Source organism: Oncorhynchus clarkii, chromosome 12, assembly GCF_045791955.1.
Source record: "Oncorhynchus clarkii lewisi isolate Uvic-CL-2024 chromosome 12, UVic_Ocla_1.0, whole genome shotgun sequence".
Lineage (NCBI taxonomy): Eukaryota > Metazoa > Chordata > Actinopteri > Salmoniformes > Salmonidae > Oncorhynchus > Oncorhynchus clarkii.
The window spans coordinates 49,944,558-49,965,162 of NC_092158.1; the positions used below are offsets into that span (position 1 = coordinate 49,944,558).

A 20,605-nucleotide genomic window follows, 5' to 3' on the forward strand; every position below is an offset into this window, starting at 1 on the left:
TGGACATTGGCCACTAATATTTCTGGAAGGGGTGGGTGGTGTGCTCGCCTTTTAAGTCTGACCAGGAGGCCGCTCCGTGCAGAGACAACGTTGTTTTGGGTCGGCCTCTGGGATTAGATCCAATGTCCAGGGTGGAGGTCCGAACAAAGGGTCGGCCTCTGGGATTAGATCCCATGTCCAGGGTGGAGGTCCGAACAAAGGATCCGCTTTGAGAAAGTCGTATTCCTGGTCATAATGTTGGTAAGTTGACGTCGCTCTTATATCCAATAGTTCTTCCCGGCTGTATGTAATAACACTTAAGATTTGCTGGACTAACAATGTAAAAATAATACATAAAAAAACAAAATTACTGCATAGTTTCCTCAGGACTTGAAGCGAGGTGACCATCTCTGTCGACGCCATCTTGCTGTATTGTTTTGGAGAGGTTTTTGACCCTCTCCACAGCGGCCCCGTCAATGTGGATGGGGCCATCCTTTCTCTGCTGTCTCCTGTAGTCCACGATCAGCTTCTTTGTTTTGTTGACGTTTTAGCCTACAGAGAAATTGCAGGTTCTCCCCCTCAGGACCACTGATGATAGACGTGTCTCACTTATCTTAGACTCTGCATTCCAAATGGCACCCTATTCCCTACATACTGTGCTACAATTTACCAGGGCCCTATGTAGGGAATAGGGAGCCATTTAGGAAGCAGGAAGAGGTTAGCCTCCCATCACAGGGAATCAACAGTATTTTGCTCTGAATCGTCTCCCTGCTGGGAACGAGAGGAAACCAATCCTAATAACAAAGTCCTGTGCTCCTTGTGTGTGTGCGTATCTGCATCATTTAGTTTATCTGAGTGTATAATTGTGAATGGGAGCTGTGAATACTTGCATGTATGTGGCTAAACCATACTTAGCATACAGCACCCTTTCACTTTACTCTGACCTCTAGGCCATGGCTGTGATACCAGGGACTAGAGCAAGGGAGCCCTGAAGAGAACTCATCTAAGTGGGCTAAGAACACGCTGTGGCAGCTGGATCAGAAATGCACAAGACCTCAATCCATAGAGCATAGATACCGGGAAGGATAATGACACAAGAAGATGCTATACTGATACTGTATACTCACTCTCACTCTGGACAAAACAGTGAGAGAGGCTCTCTCCACCTACGTTAGTGCAGCCCAGGAAGCATCCTGCCAGGCACACATTCCCTCTCTCTCTCTCATCCTCCCTGGATAGACGTGTCCGCCTCGGCTGCTGTATTCCTATATGAGCCAGTTGTCGGTGGGACAGAAGATCATGACCGAGACCCTCCGGCTCCCCTCCTTCCAGGTGCAGGCCCCGGGGGACTGGCAGACCCTGGATGGAGACCCAGGATCAGAAGCCTCCGCCGGGGGAAAGGTACCCATTGCGGGTGGTGACTCTTCCGCCCTCTCCAGTTCTGCCACTCCGTCCCTCCGCCGCAAGCGCTTCAAGATGCGGCGCATGAAGAACGTGCAGAGCGAGAGCAGCGTGACCCCGGCTGTGTCTGCAGCGGCTGCCACTATGAGGTCAGAGGTGATGAGTAAGGGCCAGGGGTCGCACTCCTTCTCAGGGGGCATGGAGTACTTACAGCTGCCGTCCATCGAGATTACACCATCCAGTGACGAGGACGCGGCAACCACCTGGTCCAACTGCTCCACACCCAGCGCTTCGCCGCGACGCAAGCGCTTCCTGCTGCACCGCTGGCTGAACGTGCGCGAGAAGAAGGATCACTACAGTGAGAGCAGGTAAGTTTCCCCTAGGTACAGATCTATGATGTGCTTCCCCTCCCCAATCCTAATCTTAACCATTAGTGTGCAAAACTGTGTATAATGTAAAATACACAGTGGGTTACCCATTAAGTGTTAGACATAAAGTTGGGCCAGTTTAAGGCACCCTTATGCATCAACGTGTAGTTGGAACCATGTAGTAATGGAATCATATCAGAACCATTAAACAGAACAATAATTATGATTATACTAGGAGGTGCTGGTCTAGGATCAGGTGCCTCTTGTCCATTTAATTGTATTGATTGTGATCTAAAAACGGATCCTAGATCAGCACTCCAACTGATCTCAACGCCTTATGAATGCAGGACCTGGTCAGTAGTGGAGAGCTGGAATCCAGTTTGTTTTTCTTTTGTCTTTGTGTATAATCCTCCTGCGAAAAAAATGACACCTACCTACTTCTATCAAAGGGATGTGGTTTGTTGATTTCTACAGCTTCCATCACTTTTTCACTTGAACAAGCCCCTAATAGTGATTAGTGACACGAAAAAAACTGCACTTTAGTGGTTGAAGTCCTCAACGGGACCCTATTTGTTTATTGAAACTCCATCCCAGGTTTGTGTTTCTCATATATACCAGCTGTTGACGTCCAAATTTGATAATATACATGTTCTGTAAACAGGTTCTGTTCACCCCCAAGCTTATCTTGACTAAATAGGCACCTTGAAATGTTACATAAACCACAGTGCAGAGTATGAATTGCATTATAAATTAAACCAGGCCCATGATACAATGCATCATCAAACAGCAGGAAATGGAGGAGTGCGCTTAAGAATAATGGATACAAATGTTTTATACATACAAATGCCATTGCTGCCAGAGTTTGGTCTTCAGTGAATCTGGATGATATGCACAGCACTGGAATGCAATAGTACATCGTTTGGGAAATAAATGGTTTGTATTGTTTTTAAATGGGGGTTTATGTTCACTATTGGAATTTGAAGTTTTGGCCATTGTATTTTATTAGCATAATATAATGTTAATTGCCTGGAGTTGCCTGGTATCTGTTACTAACTGCGTCTAAGTTGAAAGTGCATATTTTTGTTTTATGAGGACTATTGACTACTACAGCATTGTCCCTGGCTGTTCACTACTTTGTAGCATTGGTTCGACTTTGATGACTAAACAAATCAGCTACTAAATTTTGTTAAGGCTGTCACGAGATTAGGTGAAACTGATCTCTGACTGCATACTACAGCCATTCCAAGAGACAAAGTGAGAACTACAATCCATGCTTATTACTGTGGATAGTTCTGGAGTTGACCAATGTCCTAGTCCCATTGATATGTACAGCCTTACAACTGAGAGCTAAAGGTAATGTCTGTGTCCCAAATGGCACCTATGTAATGCACTACTTTTGACCAGGGTCCATAGGGTTTTGGTCAAAGGTAGTGCACTATATAAGCAACAGGGGGCCATTTGGGACAAAGCCCATGTAGAAATGCCAGGGGACAGCTGGAAGGAGTCTACAGGGCTATATGAAATATTCATAGCCAACACTGCTTTCTGAAGACCTGGGCTACGTCCCAAATGGCACCCTATTCCCTATATAGTATACTACTTTTGTAGCCCCCATATGGGCCGCGGTCAAAAGTAGTACATTATATAGGGAATAGGGTACCATTCGAAACACAGCTCTGATTTAATTAATATAAAACAGTACTGCTGCTTATGTAGCCCAGTCAGCCTTTAGTTTCCAGTGCTCTGACACATAGCCTGGATGGCAGATTCATGCACACACGCCTTATTGTTGTCATGGCAAGTCTTGCCAAGTTGGCTATCGCAGAAACCGACAGGCTGCTCTGAAGGTATATTATTTGCTATGAGATGTGCCACTTTTCTGTCTCACTCTTTCATGTGGTACATGTAAGGCACATTGCAGTTGTGGCACTATTGGTTATGTGAAGAGGCCTATCCGACCAATGGAGGCTTGTCTTTTGTTGATGTAGTTGCCATTGATTTTGTCTGGATGCCTCTTTGACAGAAAATATCCCCACTGTTTTTACATAAATGTTGCTGCCTGAACACTGGCAACAATGCATGGAAATACTTTCAATAGAACGAATTATAGCTTAAAGTGACTAGACGACCAGAGATACAGGATATGTCTCTACATGCCGGTTTCCCGGACACAGATTTAACACTAGTAATAGACAAGAAAATGTTCCATGGATATACTTTTTAATCCAGGATTAGGCGTCATAGGGCCAGCAGTTTTTTTCTTTCTCACTTGACCTGACCAATTAGCCACTCGACCCCTAGCAATAGGCTACTATAACTAGTGACTGGAGTCTTTCCTAGTCAGGTCACATTCAGGAACAACTCCTAACGTAACCATAACATACTTACCCTCACATTGCATTCACATTGGCTAATATTGACTCAAACCCGCTTTCCTGATGTGGCATTTGGAAGCAATGCTTGGATCTTGAATCCAAGCATTGCTTGTGAGAAAGACCCGAGTGAGAAAGACCCGATCATGTGACGGAGAGCCATGTGAGTGACAGGTGCTTCGGCACGCAGCTGGGAGAAGGGAATAATGTGATTATATTCAGCTCACGAGCACAACGGCCACTGGCCGCAAAAGGCATGGATTTTCTTTAGGGGGCATTACAAAGGGGATGCAGGACGGGAAATTCAAGGCATTAACAACTGCTTGTCAAATTGTGAATGAGAGGCTGATGAAGTGTGTACAGCCTGCGCAAAAAAACTAAGCAGAGCTCGTGCTTTTCATGCAACTTTTTAAAAATCATCATTAGAGTGGCATCATGCAGCCTTGGAATGTGTAAAAATCTAAACATATAGCCCAATATTTGTATTACAACTTAAGTTCAATAAATAATTCTAAATTAAGCATATAGGAATACCTGTTTCTTTGTTAACTGCTCAACACAGAATAGTCGCATGTGCACACTCCCTCAAATTGTTTAGAGAAAATATATTTTCTATTTTATTCAGCTATATTCAATTGTATTCTTCATACTATAATATACTATAGAAGAATGCCACAGAATTATAAGCAAACCTTGTCTGCTAAATTAACTAGTGTATCCCACAGACATATGTCATAGCCATATCAGGGCCTAACATAAGGACAACTCAGAGTATGCAATTCTTTTCTTCTGAAATAGACTGCATTTTCTTCATATCATGTATCTCTAGACCTGTCTAAAATAAACAGTGGATTTATTGTGACGGTGTAGGCTATATTACATGGATTTATTCGACTTTTTATAATGTAGATGTTCCAAAGGTCTGCTTCAGTGGTTTGTAGGCTCTGCGGGGAAGCCAGGAGATGCTACATTGTTTAACAAGGGACATAAATAAAGGGGTCATAGCTTTTCACCTGGATTCAACCTGGTCAGTGTAAGTCATGGAAAGAGCAGGCGTTGTATACTCAGTGTAGCTTCAAAGCATGGATAAAACTATAATTTTGACCTCATAGATGGTCAGTCTTTGCATCCATAGCTTTTTCTGTTGAGTTGTTACATTTCATTTAACTCTGAACTTTTCTAGTTGTCTCACACACACACACACACACAAACAGACAGATCTCTGCCGGTGTGTGTTAAATAACACATATTACACTCTAACACTGTATCTCTGGGCTGTGTTTCCCAGCAGGGAGAGCAGCCTACACAGCAGCCACGAGGAGGACTCCGCTCGCTTCTTGAGCCCTCACAGTCGGGAGGAGAGGTGGGTAACACCTGTGTGTGTGTGTGTGTGTGTGTGTGTGTGTGTGTGTGTGTGTGTGTGTGTGTGTGTGTGTGTGTGTGTGTGTGTGTGTGTGTGTGTGTGTGTGTGTGTGTGTGTGTGTGTGTGTGTGTGTGTGTGTGTGTGTGTGTGCATGTACTGTATGTGTGACTGCATACTGTGTGCATGCATATGTGTGTTAACATGCATGCCTGTGGGCAGCTAGGTGAATGTGTGCAATGATAAAGCAAATACAATGTCCTTGTGTTGCTCATGAAGACTTTTGGAAGACACTATGTTTTACATGTATCGCCTATCAGACAATTTAGCACAACTTGCTAGCGTGCAAAGAGATGTGGTGAGGATGATGTGTGAGGTGATAATTCCACTAGAGGGCAGTTCTTAACCAAAACCCTCAATGGAGGCCTACTTCACAGTAGTGCAGGCTTAGAGTCAAGGAGAGAGAGAGAGGGGATGTGTGTGAGAGAAATGGAGAAGGGAAGATAAAGTGATGAGGGAGGGGGAGAGAATGAGAATAAGAGGGGAAAAAGGGAGAGGGGGACTGTTTTAAAGAGGGGTGTTAAATGCTAAATTTTTAAACGGGAGGTGTTAAGTAGCTGTGAAACGTGGCCGCTTTTAAAAAAAATCAAAAAGCACATGGAGGCTGTACACACAACAACAGAGCCTCAGAGAATTTCCCCCTTTTTTCCAGCTCCTTCTCTCTCTCTCTCTTTTAGTTTGATCTTCTCACACTGAGCACAGGTGACGTTGAATACACTAAAGATTCATTACGTCCACACCATAGCAAAACATTTCAAAATGCTGTGCAACAGAAAACTAAAATGAGAGTTTCTTATTGACATGTTGGGAATATCACCACTCCATTTCAGACTGTATACTTCAGTTTCCTGCCTAGGGCGGACCCCCTAGCTGATGCTGATACAGGACTTTAAAATGGCAAAGCAACTTTCACCCCCCCACCCCCCAAAAAAATCTATATCAGATATTTTCTCAAGAATTGCATTTATTCTTAGCACCATCTGTGGCGAGATCTCACTATTAATTTATGTCAATGGATGGCATATGATGGTGTAACGTTTCCTCTGCGCGCTTGCAGGTGTAGTAAGCTTGAATTTGAAATGGTATGCCCTCTCACAAAAAGGCGTAGCACACGCCCCCAGCAGCCCCCTAAGGGGGGGTGCCTGCGAGCTCATTCCATTGAACTCAGGTCGGAAGAACATCAAAGGTTCCAACCCACCCACTTTAAATAGACATCCACTCCTCAGGTCATTTTGGCCACTGTCCCCGTCAGCATCACAGTGTGCCAGTGTAACAGTGTAGTAGACAATAGACGTCAAATTACCTAGAAACACCAACACAGATACATTTTCAATGAAGCTCCTTGAATTATTTCTCCTCTTATCCCTTTTCTCATTAAACCCAACCAGTCTCCACTATATCCAACCAGACAGGTGTCACTAAATAATTTATATATACACTAGAAGTTTTGAAGCCACCTCGCCTCCATCTTGGCACTCCCCCAACTCTGTAAAAAATATTTAGGAAGTTATAGAAATGCATTTATTAATGTCTACATTTGATTTTGTCACTTGTATTATATTACAGACACCTTAAATGCATACTTTTAAATTATATTATGTGAGCTAAATAAAAAACAAATATATGCAAACATTTTCCTTAAAGTATAATTTTTTGAAAGTACTGATGTTACTGTCCCCACTACAACAAAAACATACTTAAATACATGTAATTTTGTCTTTGAAACACTTTATTGAAATACTATAGAATTCCATTCATTCCTATGGAGGACTGCACATTCTGGGAAGTGCCAATATGGCCTACTAGTGGCATCAAAGCCTCTCATTGGCCAATACATAGCATCAGCCATCCAGGGTTTTTATACATCATTGGTATCACTCAGTGGCTCACTGAGGCTAGATACCCATCTTTTATCAGCACTGGCCAGCTCACTAACAGACCGCCTGGCACACTGATGCATTTATTTATGGTCACGTAACCTTGAGGCTCCTTCTCTGGTGTGAAGGTACGGCTAACTATCACGTTAATGATTTATAAAGATGCAAATGTGGTCTTGCTAGACTTCAGCATCCCCCTTGAAGGTGTTTTTCACTGTCGCCCTGAGAGTGAGTAAGTGAGTGTGTGTGTTCTTGTGTGTGACCTAATTTAATGCTCACGGAGCTAAGAAAAAATAGATATCTTTGCTGGCTGTGGCTGTGCACCTGTCTGTGATGTTGTAAAACGGTAACTAGTTAGAGTATTTGGGCTGGGTCTTGTTACTCACATACTCATCTCAGATATCTTCAGGCCTCGGTTCAAATACATTTGGTATTTCAATGTTTTGTTTTTTTATACATATTTTCTGATATATATATATTTTTATACTGCTCAAGAGATTAATCGGACTGGTTGGTGAACATTTCGCTAATGAATACGTATTTTTTAAATGTTTTTTGTATTCGAACCCGCGTCTGTTGTGATGCTTCTAGCACTGCGATGCAGTGCCTCAGACCATGGTGTACTGAGCCGTACTCACCACCTAATGTAGCGCCTTACGGTCGGGTGCCTTGCAGTTGTTGTACCAAGCGGTGATGCAGCCAGTCAAGATGCTCTCAATGGTGCAGCTGTATGACTTTTTTTGAGGATCTGAGGGCCCATGCCCATGTTGTGTCCTCTTCACAACTATGTGGGTGTGTGTGGACCATGTTAATTTCTTAGTGATGGGGACACTGAGGAACTTGAAGCTCTCGACCCGCTCCACTACAGCCCCATCCATGTAGATGGAAATGCAAAACTGACGCAAGATCAGCATCTAGGAGGAACTTCACCCTAGACCTCGACTCTCACTGTAGGGAAAAGCAGTCTAGGTTCCTAACAACTCATTGGAGTATTTCATTCAATTAGACGCTAGGCAATCTCTCAGGATGCTTATTTTACTCACACTGGGTCATACAGTATGTCACTTCACACAACAACAGAACACCTCGGTCCCCGAACACACCAGTTGCGGTTGGTGTCACGTGACTCGTGATGTTCCTGGATGCAGGCCTTGCTCTGCTCCGTTGCCAGTGAATTCATGAATCAGGACCAATTTGTGTGGACAAATTTGTTTTATTGAAAGCGCACAGCTAAATTAGCTATTTTTGTCAAAAGTACTAATTTTTTGCCAATATTTTATGGAGCCGACAGCCACAGCAGCGGGTATCAACTGCGCATGGCGCCCTGGTGGGGGAGACCCTGCTACGTAGAAATGTAGCACTTTGCTTTCAGCAACGTCACGAGTCAGAGAGCTAGGCTACCAGCATCACTTTGCTCGTTGTATAATTCCTTCTCGTCTCTACGCGCTCTCCTCCTCTCACCGTTTCCCTTTGATTGTGGACTTCAGTGCACAATACAACATCTGTCTCTGACCAGGTGCAAAAACCTCTACAAGACAAACCTTCATCCCATGACTATTAACCGCTACACAGCCTACATCGTTGTCACCAGATGAACATTATAGTTAACTAACTAGAACTAATGTGTTAGTAAAACAACAATCCAATCCATGTGTACAATAAAGCAGTACAGTGTACAGCAAGCAGTTTAGCAGTTAAAGCGGTGGGCCCCGGTGACAATAGATTTATAAAACCGAAAGCTTACCTTGACTTGGAAGAGTTGCCGTGTTGGACATCCTTAGCCAGCTTGAGCCAGGTTGTTGAGTAGGCTAAATTAGCTGAATTAGCTAAGTAGGTGAAAGGTAAACTATGAAGAAAAAAAAAATACGAAATATACCTCTCGCCTCTCTGCTGCTTCTCTTTAATTTTTGAAGAAGTTAATTTGTTCAAAACTGTTCAACTATTGTCTTTCTCTTTGAGTCAACTACTCACCACACTTTATACACTGCAGTGCTAGCAAGCTGTAACTTATGCTTTCATTTCTAGATGAATTCTCAGAAATCATGTCCGTTCATACTGCAAGAGCTCTGTAAGATTGGAGGGCTTCCTCCGAAAGTTGTCATAATTACTGTGTAAGTCTATGGAAGGGGGTGAGAACCATGAGCCTCCTAGGTTTTGTTTGGAAGTAAATGTACCCAGAGGAGGATAAAAGCTAACTGTCCTCTGGCTACACCATGGTGCTACTCTACAGAATGCTGCTGAGGCTACTGTAGACCTTCATTGCGAAACAGTGTGTTTTAATCCGTTATTTGTTGACGTGAAAATATTTAGTATAGTTTTATCTAAAAAGGATAACTTTTTGAACGTTTCACTTTTTATTTTTATTAAATTCACTGAGTGGGATGGTCCTCCCCTTCCTCCTCTGAGGAGCTGACACACACACACACACACACACACACACACACACACACACACACACACACACACACACACACACCCAACCCCCTGCATTACTTAACACCTGCAGGAACTGCCCTATGGGGGGGGACATTGAGCACTGCACACACTCCCTCATAGTTAACTCCCCAGCTCCTATCCCCTTCTCCCTCTGCTCCCCCTCCCCAGTGGACAGCTCATTAATTATGTGGTGATTGTCTAGGCAGGCAGGCCGTTCCCATGGGGAGAATCATCCACACACTGCACATCGGGCTATAGCTACAGCCAGGTATACAGGTACAGGGTACTATACGCCAGCAGCGCTGAGCAGAGCAGGTGGAGAGAGGCAGAAGACGGAGAGAATCAGGAAGTGGGTCACCTTAGGAGAGGGCAGAGAGTGAGAGAGAGAGCGAGAGATATAGAGGAGCTGAGAGAGTGTTTGTGTGAGCGAGAAATTGAGAGAGGGAATGAAAGTGGGATAGCGGTAGTGGGGTACTAAGGGAGTGTGTGTGTGAGATAGTGAGAGGGAGTTAGGAAAGAGATTAGGATGCTTTTTGAAATCTGGAGAGAAAAAAGACATAAGATCGCCTGAGGGATGCATCTTTATTAGATCAAAACCTGGCGCATGTTCCGGACCCCCCTGTGTCGGCACCACCAGACTTCCGGTTTTGGGCGGGGGCTCCATTGACCAGGAGTGACAGCTCTGGGGGGTAGGAGGACAGTCACCATGGTCCAGAGTGGCTCGCTAAGTAGTCAGATCTTCTGTGGCCTTGGGGTCAGGCAGGGCTGGGGGGGTTCACTGAGGAGGAAACTGGCCTTCCGCAGGGTCAAGTAAGTAGCAACCCCCCATCTCTCTCTCGGTCTCTCTGTCTCTCTCTCTCTCTCGCTCTATCTTTCTTTCTGCTATGGGACCCACAGGACTTGCACATTTTTATCCCAGCCCAGCATTAACCAAGCGGATTCAACTCATCGAGGGCTCGATGGTCAGTGGATGAGTTGAATCCAGCGGGTCAAGTGCTGGGCTGGTACAAAAATGTGCAGTTGGGTGGGTCCCCAGGACTGAGGTTGATGAATTACTGATTTGCGGCACAGAACAACTCACTCACTTTACTGGACTGTTCTGAGGCTAAGACCTGTTATGGTGTTTGTTCAGAGAAAGCTGTTCAAGTGATGCTGAGTGTATGTCTACCTTTCTTTGTGCAATGTACTATTTGCTGTATTATCAATATATTGTTCTTGATGAGGTGAATACAAGTTGTTGAGTTGTTGTTGAGCCATGAGCGATAGTTAACACAAAGACGCGTGCTGGTATTGTGTTTTTATTGATTTGTGGTTTTACTACGGAGGCGCACCGTACCACAAGATGTGGACAGAGACTACAAAGGTGTTTTGGATTTGAATGAGCAGGTTCATATTAGCTCATGGCTGTTGTGTTATTGTTGTATATGTGTTGTGTGTACTAAATGATAGTGCACCTTGGTAAGGGTCTTTACCAGGTCATTTGGATATGTCAGTCACAGTTTATTTATAGGGCCGGGAAAGATACCAGTATCGCGATACTCCATTAGTATCGTGGCAAGGAAACGAAACACGAAGCAGATTTACCTTCTTTAGGAAAACAGCCCGAATGTTGGAAACCAAAACATCATTGTGTTGTCATCCAGAGTCAGGTGCATTTATTTTCCAATCTATAGCCCACGATATTTTACATACAGCTGTTTTTTTAAGGACCAAAGAGTTTGGTCTGCTTCGTGTTTTCCTTTTCGCCCATGGAAAAAAATATTGTGATACTGGTATTGTTACAGCCCTATTTATTTACATTTGATTGCCGTGGTGTCCTTTGTGACTCAGTTGGTAGAGCATGGCTCTTGCATTGCCAGGATAGTGGGTTTGATTCCTGGGACCAAGTCGTTTTAAGTAAAAGCATCTGCTAAAAGGCTTGAATACAACTGGACGAATGAATGTGTTGAGTGGTGCTGTCCTTTGAATTATGAATTGAGTGCCATGATATCAGAATGAGTATTCACCCCCCGAAAACAATAGTTTTTTTATAACTCTAAAACATGTCATTTTGCTTTCTTACAGGTGTGACTTTAGTAAAAAATAAAAATAAAAAATCCCTGTTTTTTTTTTTTTGTGCTGAGAATGTGCTAAAAGATAGTTGCTGAATCATGACTTCTGCTCCAAGGTGGTGAAAACACCATTGTTTTAGCTGCCGGACAAACTACCTCTCATTGGGTGAAGACTATTCAGCCTTTTCAATTTGTCGAGCTGGCTGTTTCTGGTGTTTTGTAAGGTCCAGGTGCTGTTTCACCTTGGACGACCTAAGCGTACATGTTTGTGAGTGTTTGAACATAGTCTTGTTGATAGGCAGAGCCGTGCTCGTCAGAGAGAGAGTGTTCATAGTGGAAGCACCAGAATGGTTATTCAAAGTTGAAGTAATATTTTATTACAATTCTCGAGCATGCGAGCCCACCTTCCAGTATGTCTGTGTGTTGTATTAAGGTTATCTGTGGCCTTGTGTACTACAATCACAGGAATAGGAGCTGGTCACAGTACACATGCTACACAAGGTGCAGCTCAATAGTCTATAAAGTAGCATCCTCCTCCTCTCCTTTCCTTCATCTGCCCTGATTGTTAAAACATTTAACAGGTAAGAGCAGAAGGCGTTCGCGATTGCTTTCACCTATTCTGGCTTTTGTGATCTGTGCAGAATAGAATAGAATGGAACTGTATTGTCCATTGTAGGGAAGAGCAGTAAAACCTGAGAGGTAAACTTCATGGGACAAACGAGAGTGAGACCCAATGAAAAGGTAAAAATCTGTCGTTCTGCCCCTGAACAAGGCAGTTAACCCACTGTTCCTAGGCCGTCATTGAAAATAAGAATTGGTTCTTAACTGACTTACCTAGTGAAATAAAGGTAAAAAATAAAACATTATTTTATTGTTATATTATTCAGTCTCCTCAAACAGTCTTATAATCATGCATCCCTGGATCGACTCTGAAGTGCTCAAGACTCGCCAACACAACACAACAGAACATCTGACTGAACCCTATACAGCCCCTGCCAACCAGGGTCCCCAAACCCTGACCTATGACCCTTTGACCTTAAGTGTCAGCCACCGGGCCTCAAAAGGAGAGAGGGAGCTCCGAGGTGAGGTTTCTTGTAGTTACAGATCAGCCTCCCCTGCCCCTGCCCCTCCCCTTCCCCCTCCCCACCCCCAATCCTAACCTTAATCACTAGCAGGGAAAAATCTAAACTGACCCAAGATTATTGTCTAGGGACAACTTAACCCTAACCCTAGATGCTCAGGAGGAGAGAGGGACAGATGAAAGGAGACACCCTGGCCTTTGGCGCCCTCTTCTGGGCCAGACTGTCTCACACATAAATACGTCATCACAGGAATAGGAGCTGGTCACAGTACACATGCTACACAAGGTGCAGCTCAATAGTCTATAAAGTAGCATCCTCCTCCTCTTCTTTCCTTAATCTGCCCTGATTGTTAAAACATTTAACAGGTAAGAGCAGAAGGCGTTCCCGATTGCTTTCACCTATTCTGGCTTTTGTGATCTGTGCAGAATAGAATAGAATGGAACTGTATTGTCCATTGTAAGGAAAAGCAGTAAAGCCTGAGAGGTAAACTTCATGGGACAAACAAGAGTGAGGCCCAATGAAAGGAAGTCGCTTAGAGAGATAGCAGAGAGAAGGGAGAAGAGGGGAAGGAAAGGGGGGAAAAAATAAATGAAAAGGTCAAACCAATTACATTTAAAGCCGTAGAAGAAGCAGTGCTTCAACAGAGACCCTCTTAGATGCTGCGCTCGCTTGATGTTGAGACCACACACAAGTCGTATCTTTTTAAACTAGAAATACCTTTTAAACACTGGTTTCATTTTATCATCCCCAGTCCCAACCTGAAATTTAACCGCAACCACTAATGAATAAAACTGTATATGTATTGTTCTGATTCACTATTGTTTCATTTCACTGATTCAGTCTGGGCCAAGGATTTTTGTATACATCATTGCTCTGGACCTGTCTTCATTAAAACCTTGTGTGCCTATGCTTATCTTTAGCCATGTGCTAAGGCGCCTCGCTCATTGCCTGAATTAATTAGGCACTATTGACTATGATTAGGTCTCAGCTCTATAAGGGCCATTAACAAATGTTTCTGGTTTAAGACGTTATCACAGAAAACATGGAACACGGTGTAGTCATTTTCACTTGTGTTGAACAGTAAAGGCAATTTTTACATTAGTGTCCATTAGGGTGACCCCAATTAGTTGACTGGTCGATGTTTGGTCGATCAAGATTTTTTGGGCGGTCTAGTATCTATATAGTATCAGTCAAAAGTTTGGACACACCTGCTCATTACAGGGTTCTTAATTTATTTTTTACTATTTTCCTTGATGACAGCTTTGCACACACTTGACATGGTGAGAAAGAAAGGTTGAGAGGGCCAGAAAAGCAGAACCAGGCCATTGGTTTGTTCTCCTCAGCTGATCTATTTGGCCAAGCCCCTTTGAAAAATGCCCCGACACACTTATATGGCACCCAGATCCCTCTCTCGCCAGGGAAACAGAGATTTCCAGGTGAATTCCACGAGAACTAGATGTGTGTGTGTGAGTGCGTGTGAGAGAGATTGCATAAGTGTGTGTCTCTGTGTCTCGTGTGTGTTTGAGAGCGAGCAAGAGCATGTATGCAAACGTGTGTGTGTGTGCATGTCTCTGTGTGTCCACGGCTCTCTGTTCAGAGGTCAGAGTGTTGTTTGGAGGCTCTGAGGAGGTAGAGGGCTTCAGGGATGCAGCAGCAGTGAGGTGTCATATTACCATGTCTGATGATTCATCACCACCCTACTGCAGAATGCAGCTGACCAGGGTGATCTGAATCCCTCTACACGCACACACACACACACACCACAGACACACAGATACACACACCACAGACACACAGATACACACACACAGACACACACAGACACACAGATACACACACACACACAGATACACACATATAGTGCCTTAAGGAAAGTATTCAGATCCCTTGACTTTTTCCATTTTGTTACGTTACAGCCTTATTCTAAAATTGATAAAATAAACAAAAATCCTCAGCAATCTACACACAATACCCCATAATGTTGAAGTGAAAACAGGTTTTTAGACATTTTTGCACATTTATAAAAAATTCAAAACAGAAATACCTTATTGATATAAGTATTCAGACCCTTTGCTATGAGAATCGAAATTGAGCTCAGATGCGTCCTGTTTGCATTGATCCTCCTTGAGATGTTTCTACAACTTGATTAAAGTCCAACTGTGGTAAATTAAATTGATTGGACGTCATTTGGAAAGGCACACGCCTGTCTATATAAGGTCCCACAGTTGAAAGTGCATGTCAGAGCAAAAACCAAGCCATGAGGTCGAAGGAATTGTCCTTAGAGCGCCGATACAGGATCATGTCTAGGCACATATCTGGGGAAGGGTACGAAAACATTTCTGCAGCATTGAAGGTCCCCAAGATCACAGTGGCCTCCATCATTCTTAAATGGAAGACGTTTGGAACCACCAAGACTCTTCCTCGAGCTGGCCGCCCGGCCAAAGTGAGCAATTGGGGGAGAAGGGCCTTGGCCAGGGAGGTGACCAAGAATGGGAGAAACTCCCCAAATACAGGTGTGCCAAGCTTGTAGCGTCATACCAAAGAAGACTTGATGCTGTAATCACTGCCAAAGGTGCTTCAGCAAAGTACTGAATAGAGGGTCTGAATACTTATGTAAATGTAAAAAAAAATTTTTAGCAAACATTTCGAAAAACCAGTTTTTTATTTGTCATTATGGAGTATGGTGTGTAGATTGATGAGGGAAAAAACAATATAATCAATTTGAGAATAAGGCTGTAATGTCAAGGGGTCAAGGGGGTCTTAATATCTTCCGAAGGCACTGTGCCTACACAGCACACATAGGCATGCTCATAGAACTTATACAGGCAAAAAAAACACATGCACAGCCAGACAAAAGCTAAGAGGTTTACGAGGAGAGAGTTTAAAGCTCCGGCCAACTGTTCACGTTTCTCTCTTTCTCATGCTGGCCGATCACTTTCTTTTCTTGTCTTTCACTTAACTCCCCTCTCCATCTCACACTACTTCCCTCAGCCTCTTCTTCAGCCTCTCCTCCCCTGACTTTGATGTGCTCATTTAGATGAAGGTGCTAGATAGCGTATAATTAGGATGCTAATTATAGCCTTCCAGAATTACTAATGTCTTGGTAGCTTCACTTTAATGTGTTAGTAGTGTCGTGAGAGAAACTGTGTGCTGTGGTGACAACCGGAGTAAGGTGGAGTTTCCCCTAGATGCTGACCTTGGGTCAGTTTTGTATTTCCCTAACTAATGGTTTAGGTTAGCGGAGGCTGATTGGCGGTGGCTGATCCTAGATCTGTACCTAAGGGAAACTTCACCCTTGAGAAGTGACAGCCTTTCTATGGGAGGCCCAGTACAGATTGTAGAAGAGCAGATGCTAGGCTAAGGGATTAGCACCACAGCCTAGCGGCTCGGCTTCGGATGCTAACCGAGCCTGACAGACACGCCTGTCACCTGACCCCTCATGCCGCCTACTCATTGGATGACCGGTATCAAGCAGCATGTGGCTAAAAATACCAAATAAGGTGATAGAGGGGAAGGAGGGTCAGTGTGAGGCACTCTGGGGCCTGGCCCTGTGATCTCTGGCTTTGTGTGTGTGTATGTGTGTGTGTGTGTGTGTACCTGTGCACATGTGTATACAAGTATGGTAGTTTTGTGTTTTTTCCCTGCTGTGCTGCTCAAAGCACAGGACGCTGTGTGTGCACAGAAATAGCTGTGTCTGTGGGGGGAAGCACTGGGCTGACAGTGAGCTCAGCCACGTCACCAGAGACCAACATAGGAAAAAAACAGACCCACATCAGGACTATAATTACACTAAATGTACAGCAGCACTGTAAGCTGGCTAGCACAGTCCCCTTGCAAGACATACAACAGTTCTGTCCGGACCACACATCACACCAAAAGACAGGGGTTCGATTCACAAGTCCGCCCCTAGGGCTCTCTCTTTCTTCCCTATATTTCGTATTGCATCAGTTTCCCTCTCTTCACTGCTGTCTAAAGATAATAATAACACTTTAGTGTTACTGGGGCTAAATGTAACCCGGATCAGTTGTTACAGGTAGGACTGCATTGTATTCACAGGAGTTTATACATCCTTGGGACCAGTGGAAAGTTTTTGGGGGACGTTCAAGTCATCAGTCAATGTTGCTAACTACAGTGCCTTCATAAAGTATTCCTACCCCTTTTGTTGTATTACAGCCTAATTTTAAAATGTATTAAATTGAGATTTTGTGTCAGTGATCTATACACAATACCCCTTTGTTGTGGCAAGCCTAAATAAGTTCAGGAGTAAAAATGTGCTTAACAAATCCCATAATAAGTTGAATGAACTCATGTTCAATAATAGTGGTTTATCATGATTTTTGAATAATTACCCCATCTCTATACCCCACACATACAATTATCTGTAAGTTCCCACAATCAAGTAGTGAATTTCAAGCACAGATTCAACCACAAAGACCAGGGAGGTTTTTCAATGCCCCGCAAAGAAGGCCACTGATTGGTAGGTGTAAAAAAAAAATAATAATAATAAATAAATGTCAATACACCCAGTCACTACAAAGATACAGGTGTCATTTGAGATTAAGGAGAAGAAGGAAACTGCTCAGGGATTTCACCATGAGGCCATTGGTCATTTTAAAACAGTTACAGAGTTTAATGTTTGTGAAATGAGAGAACTTAGGATGGATCAACAACATTGTAGTTACTCCACAATACGAACCTAAAAGTAAAAAGAAGGAAGCGTGTACAGTATTAAAAATAATATTGCAACATATGCATCCTGTTTGCATAAAAAAAACACTTAAGTAATACTGCAAAAAAATATGGCATAGAAATTAACTTTTTTGTCCTGAATACAAAGTGTTATGTTGGGGAATATATTTTTAAGTGGGAGAACTTGCACAATTGGTGGCTGACTAAATACTTTTTTGCCCCACTGTATCCCGAAAGCATGATGGTTTCCTAAGTGCACAAGGTAACAGAAAGAAGCAAGGTGGGTAGTTAGCTAAGTTTCTCTGTAGGAAGGTATTTATAAACTACAAAATCAGATTTCTTTAGATGTTCTTTGGGGCTACCTGTAGAAGAAAAACAACAGCATTTGGTTCCATGATCTATCCCTGTTTATTATTAATATTAGAATAATTGAAAGGCCATCATAATTAATGTTTTAGGGGAGATAATATGACAATAAAATAAATGTCAATGCATTATCACGCTGATTACTGCCTATAGTAAAGTTGGATACTTGTCAGGTTAGGCCTATATCCAGGTCTTTGTCTCGTCTTAGTTAGGTACTAATTGAAGATAAGCTATCATTAGGGTAATTAAGCTTTGTATTTGTATTTATAGAAAAAGAGACACAACGGCAACAAACTTTTGCACATAAAGCCCCAGAAGTGTTGCGAGTGAGAAACAGGCAATTGGATGAGGCTTTCTTTTAAAATGGTTTACTTGGACTATGAGCCCCTAACTAGGGGAGAATGGGAAGGGATGCGGTACTCTGCAAGTGCAGCTCAACCAGGCTACACACTGCCTTGCTATAGTACGGTCTGAGACACCGTCATGCCCTATGCCCTGCAAGAAATGGATGCCAATCTGAGAGACCTACAGTATTGCAACTCAGTGATGGCTTCGTTGTGTCAACTGACATTTGGATTAGCAGAAAGGGACAGTTTCCTGGAGATTGTCGCCAGTTTCATTGATGGAAAGTAAATAAAGGTCACAAGGTTTTGTTGAGCGCCGAGCACATACAAGGACACCACACAGCAGAGGCCTTTTACCGAAAATATTAAAGTGTCCTGAGGAACTGGAACGTGCAGCGGCAAGTAAAACGAGTGGTGACTAACAGCGCAAGCAACATGGTCAAGGCCCTCAACCTACCTGGTTTAGAGGAGACCAATGATGACGGACAGGAGGAAGATGAGGCATCCGACACGGAGGAGGGGGCACCACCTGCGCTCTCATAGTTCCAAATTGACCATATAGCCAAAAACGTGGACATAATGGTAAATCAAATCTCCATTTACTGTGCCCAATTCACATGCTTCAGCTCACAACAAAGGTTGCCATTAACATTCAGTATGGGGTTAGTGGACTGATTCAGAAAGTGGGGAAACTCGTGAAAAGTGTTAGGAAGAGTACATTGAACACAGAGGAAAGTGACAGATTTGGGAGTGCGTCCCACAACTGCCTGCATGACAAGATAAAACAGCTAATTACGCATGATTGCGTTTTTGTTGAAGTTGTTTGAAAGAGACACATTGTGGCAAAAATAATTTTAAAGTCTACCTCCGATGATGAAAAGCTCGCCCTAAACAAAGTGCGTTGGCTACAGTTCCTGGTGGAGGTACTGACACCACTAGCTGACCTCACCGATAATATACAAAAAGAGTTGGGAAACCTGGGCATAATTCTTCCTGCCGTGTTGGAAGTAAAGAAACTGTTGACTACCGTGTCTCAGCTCATAGACATTGCTGCTTACGCAGAAACACTTATCAGATGACGTCTTCACTCGGTAAAGGCGGTACTATAATGATAAACATCTTGTCCTAGGAACCGTCCTGGACCCCAGGTTTAAAACTGAGTGGGTGATCAGGGATGAGGTGGTGGAGAGATATGCAACCTCCCTGTGAAGGAAACCGAGGCTATCAGCGCGCCTCCGGCAGTTGCATCTGCCGTGCCAACAGCACCTAACCCGGCCCCTGAGCAAAACGAAGTGCCCAAAATACCTTGCATGTTCAGCTCCTACTTCATTCAGCAGCAGCGTTCCTCTCTTGACACGAGAGGAGAGGTATGAGAAGAAACACAGACGAGGACGTTATCACCTTTTGAAAAGACAACTCCTCATCCCTGCCCCGCCTGGAAAAAGTGGCCCAAAGGGGTTTTAGCATCCCCAGTGGCTCTGCATGTGTGGAGAGGGTGTTCTCCGCTGCTGGCCTGCTCTCCAGGCACCATCGCATGAGTCTGAAGCCACAGAATCTGGCCAAACTCAAAGTGAATTCAAAGGCACTGTAGACTGAGCCTAATAAGTCATGTTTCATTTCATTTTGATTTAATTCTAAGTAAGTCATAGCCTATATACGCAATTTATAGACTATAAGGTTTTAATACAACTAAATGCTGTTTTAATTGCTGAGCGCGTAATGTTCCTGCCAGCCTATTGTGTCGCACTTGCAAATGCTTCACAATGTATTTCTTCATAGGTTATAGCCTTGAAATAATAGTCTAATAATATTCCCTAAATAATTATTTTTTTGTTCCTTTTTAGACTACCTGTCTGGTTCATGACCTATTTAGAGTGTTTATATGCTGTTTAATATTACATGTAGCCTATTTGAAATGATGAGTGCTTCTTACAGTCAACTTTTACAATTATTCATAGAGAAACAACGACAATGTATGTTTTGAGTCCATGTCAATGGTTAAATCACATCAGAAAAAAAAACACACCTTGATTTGTGAGTGTAATTCCCCTTTAATTGCGCAGCTACTGTAGCAAGAGAGGAATGTGTAGATCTAGCGATGTTTCTGCTGGTAGGTCACCTTCAGCAGCACATGTAATGGCAGAGTTTGCAAAACAATCGCCACCCAATTGATACAAATAGTAATTATATAGTTCAGTTAACATTTAATTGAGAAGGTTT

The 20,605-nt window shown here is 43.3% G+C and overlaps 1 protein-coding gene across 1 annotated transcript in view; it reads left to right on the plus strand.

The window, feature by feature from the left end:
- Positions 1–1,248: 1,248 nt before the first annotated feature.
- The window catches only part of LOC139420769 (protein Aster-B-like), a 98,561-nt gene continuing 79,204 nt past the window's right edge, over positions 1,249–20,605 (plus strand). The window contains exons 1-2 of the mRNA XM_071170998.1: positions 1,249–1,748; positions 5,412–5,483. Of these exons, the coding sequence (XP_071027099.1) occupies positions 1,249–1,748; positions 5,412–5,483 (572 nt within the window). The remainder of the gene's footprint in view (positions 1,749–5,411; positions 5,484–20,605) is intronic.